This window comes from Lentinula edodes (assembly GCF_021015755.1).
Source record: "Lentinula edodes strain Le(Bin) 0899 ss11 chromosome Unknown C8R40scaffold_109, whole genome shotgun sequence".
NCBI lineage: Eukaryota > Fungi > Basidiomycota > Agaricomycetes > Agaricales > Omphalotaceae > Lentinula > Lentinula edodes.
In genome coordinates this window covers 1,721-5,358 of record NW_025764415.1, presented here as the reverse complement: position 1 = coordinate 5,358, position 3,638 = coordinate 1,721, and the positions used below count along the sequence as shown (strand labels likewise).

At 42.8% G+C, this 3,638-nt stretch overlaps 3 protein-coding genes across 3 annotated transcripts; 2 read left to right on the top strand and 1 right to left on the bottom strand.

Moving 5' to 3' along the window:
- Positions 1 to 715: 715 nt before the first annotated feature.
- On the top strand, positions 716 to 949 carry C8R40DRAFT_1020360 (uncharacterized protein; the record flags this gene model as incomplete). Its single annotated transcript, XM_046222993.1, has 1 exon — positions 716 to 949. A coding segment is annotated over one exon (234 nt), but the record flags the coding sequence as incomplete, so codon positions are not given.
- Positions 950 to 952: 3 nt separating this feature from the next.
- C8R40DRAFT_1017825 (uncharacterized protein) lies at positions 953 to 1,282 on the top strand (the record flags this gene model as incomplete). Its single annotated transcript, XM_046222953.1, has 2 exons — positions 953 to 1,020; positions 1,072 to 1,282. Coding segments are annotated over 2 exons (279 nt in total), but the record flags the coding sequence as incomplete, so codon positions are not given.
- An 808-nt stretch (positions 1,283 to 2,090) lies between these two features.
- On the bottom strand, positions 2,091 to 3,222 carry C8R40DRAFT_1075455 (uncharacterized protein; the record flags this gene model as incomplete). Its single annotated transcript, XM_046226868.1, has 2 exons — positions 2,091 to 2,942; positions 3,001 to 3,222. The coding sequence occupies 2 exons, from the start codon at positions 3,220 to 3,222 to the stop codon at positions 2,091 to 2,093; spliced, it is 1,074 nt and encodes a 357-aa protein (XP_046078726.1).
- Positions 3,223 to 3,638: the final 416 nt, after the last annotated feature.

Sequence of the window (3,638 nt, the reverse complement as noted above, 5' to 3'; positions counted from 1 at the left end):
GAGGCATTCTAGTGTTGTCTCTCAATTTGTAACACTTTGAGTCACCTCCTTCAGGCATCATCCAACCTTTTTTCGTCAATTCAAGCAAGTGTAGACATTCATTCATAAAATGATCTGTCGACTTGCACAAGAAACATGCCCACTGAGTTCCATTTGAACTTCTCGGTGTTGTATTTCTTTCAAATCTATTAGATTAATTCAATGACCCACCCTGTGGTATCGAATTAATCATTCCTTTAGCATTTTCTTTGGCCATTTGTGCCATTACTGCTGTTAGCTGCATCATAATGTCTGCTCCTTCTTTGAAGTGTGACTGTAACGACTTCACAGCTCTGATTTCTTTCATGTTTGCCTCCATGAGGTCTTTATTCAATGCAACCATCTGCTGTTGTTCTTCTATCAATTCCCTTGGAATCAGACTTTCCAATTTAATTCCCAGAAGATCCTTAAGAGTCAGTTTGATGTGCAGAGTCGCCCTGACTTTACTTGTGTCAGATTCCTGTATATACAAATTGATCTTTGATTGAAATCACACGTGACAACGGGAGAAAGCGCTTGTTTCACAGTAACGAGCCCCCACTCATCATTTTGTGATCTTTTGCTTTTCTGCACTCATTTCGCAATGCCTTCTCCATTATCTGAAGTTTCTGAAGCTACCAGAGCAAAATGGGTAATCACACTAATTGTTTCTCTGATACAATACATTACCCTTGGTGTATCAATGTATCTCACACCTTTTTACAGCAAGGAAGACATGTATACCTCCTCTCTCACTGGAAAAAAATGGCTTGAAGAACTTCTTGTAGGCCATCCAGGGTGTGCTTATATTGCACTTGGGATGCGTAGGCATGTGTTTCTTGCCTTGGTACTACAGATTAGGTGTATGGGATATATGGAGCCTGAGAAGTCTACAATCACACTTGAAGAATCACTGGCCATTTTTCTCTACACCTGTGTCACTGCGCTTGCTATAGATCATGTAGCTGAGCGGTTCCAGCACTCGAAGTCCACAATATCTGAGTAATCATCTGTCTGCTACATATCCAATTGAGTGTCTGATATTCTCTGCAGACATTTCCGCAAAATATTGGATATTTTGTCTGGACCCAAATTCTACAACAAATACGTGTGCATTCCTGGTCCTCATGATCCTATACCAGATGCAATATTCAATAATCCAAAATATCATCCATTCTTCAAGGATGTGCTCGGTGCAATCAATGGTATGCATATCAATTGCACACCGACTGCTGAGAATATACATTCAGCCCGTAATCGGAAGGGCGGTGTTACCCAAAACTGTCTAGCTGCTGTTTCATTTGACATGTGGTTCCTTTTGTTCATTGGTGGATGGGATGGCTGTGCTGCTGATGCAACAATGTATGGCAAAGCCCGTTTAAAGGACTTTCCTATCCCTCCTGGTAAATCATACTTGGCTGATGCAGGCTTTGGTATATGTGATGCACTTCTGGTACCATATCGGAGTGTGCGGTATCATCTAGCGGAATGGGGCCGTGCTAATCAGCGGTGAGTGGATTCAAGTAGAACTATCTACCATTGTTAGATTCACTATGAATTTACCAGCCCAAAAAATGCACAGGAGCTTTACAATCTATGCCATGCTTCTGCCCGAAATGTTGTTGAACGTATTTTTGGTGTGGTCAAGAAGCGCTGGGCAATTTTGACGACATCACCCCACTATGCGATGGATATACAGGCCCGCATCCCCTCAGCTCTGATTGCTATTCACAACTTCATTTTGGAGCATGATCAGGCAGATCTTGATTGTTAGATTCTCGATGAACAGGCGGAGGATCCACTTCCAGGCCAACGTCGTCAGCAGGAAATTGATTTTGGATCCCTAGCTACATCGGAGAAAATATCATGGGCAGAAAAACGGCATGCAGAAATTGCCCGGGATAGATTGGCAAATGAAATGTGGGAAAATTACCTATCCATTCTGGAGGAATACCATAAGCAGGGCGGAGTTGATGCAATGGATGTAGATAAAGATGAAATGGAAATAGCTCCATTAGATTAGACATTAAAATGGATATATCATATTCAAATGAGTGTATGGATAAGACTATTTAATATAAAAGCTTTGCAGCAATTTTTGCACGATCGACAGAATCCTCTTCTGCACCATATGCATCGGCAGCTGCATTGTCCCTTGCAAATAGGATTTTCAAGTCAGTAGCTTGATCATCTGAGATATAAAAACCCTGGACATCCTCCTTGATCCGCTGCCAGGCAATAGCTAGCTTTTTCGAAGGGGAAAGTGCAGTCAATTTAGAAGTTGTGCCGAAAATGTCACGTAGCATGTCACTGATACCATGTACAGACTGCCCCAGTGAATGAATCGTTTCAGGGCCTGTCAAACGCACACGTTTGCTACTCCAGGGTGTCGGAGTGTCAGCTATATCAGAGGATGCACGTTTCGGCGCAGGAGTTTTCTGTAGTTGTGATGAAGTGACAGAGGTCTGCAACAAAGTGGAGGAGACCTGCATGGAAACCTGGGACAAAGTATCCTGTGATTCATCAGAAGCCTGGGATGAAGTGATCTGTGACTCGGAAATGGCAGAATCCTCGGAGGGAGAACGATTTTCGACATCCTGTAAGGGAGTAGCAGAACGCAAACGGGGGTCTAACTCCGGCTCGGATAGTGAATCACCAGTTTCCTGTGCTGTATCCTGGGATGCAGCATTGAAGACATGGACTCCTCTGGCCTGAGTCGGAACGATCTCATGCATCAGCTCCCAGAGAGGCCATCCACTTGTTTTGAAAGGTTTAAACTGCTTGTGAACAGATACGAAGTTCCTCCAAGCATCCTCAGTAGCAGAAACAACATTGAAGCCACCTTCATGACTGTAAGTCCATCCTGAAGCTCCAGTATAGGTTTTCTGAATGACTGCAAGGATATCTGTGTGAAGCTTTCGGAGCTATACAATGATCAACCTAATTAGCTAAAGAAGATAGAAAAAACCATTGAGAACATACTGTAGAGCTGTAGTACTTCTTAATAAAAACAGCAGTCTTGGCCACTCCATGGCTTGGAGGACCACGAGCTTCAAGGTGTTTTGCAGCCTCATTGTACACAGTGCTATCAAAATTACCACCTTGTCCTACCCGTGATCTCTGGCTGTGTAAGAACCTAACCAGTGCCTCTACATCTCCAGGTGAGTTCTTCCAATCAACCTGATCCTTTTTCGGCTTGCCCATGTAAAAATATTGTTGAAAATAAGTGGACACGACGTGCCGGTCGCAGAATGCGATAAAGAGATGCAGATGGTCACAATCTGTCACAATTATATAACAGTTACATAACTGATCAATTTCTATATACAGGAATCTGACACAAGTAAAGTCAGGGCGACTCTGCACATCAAACTGACTCTAAATTCGTCTTCTACTTTGGGTTTCAATGCTTGAAGATAGTTTCTATCTGTCTTAGGAACATCTGCAGCAAACGGCAAATTAATGTGTCCCCTACTAAATGAATTAGGGTTATTAATTGGTGGGCTCGAAGAAGCAATGGAAAGTGTTTGATAGTAGTTATTTGTCAAGTCCATGCCTCGGGACTCCATTCTGCTGCTTGGTATTCCGAGATCTATCTTTTATTGTAATCTCATCCTTAT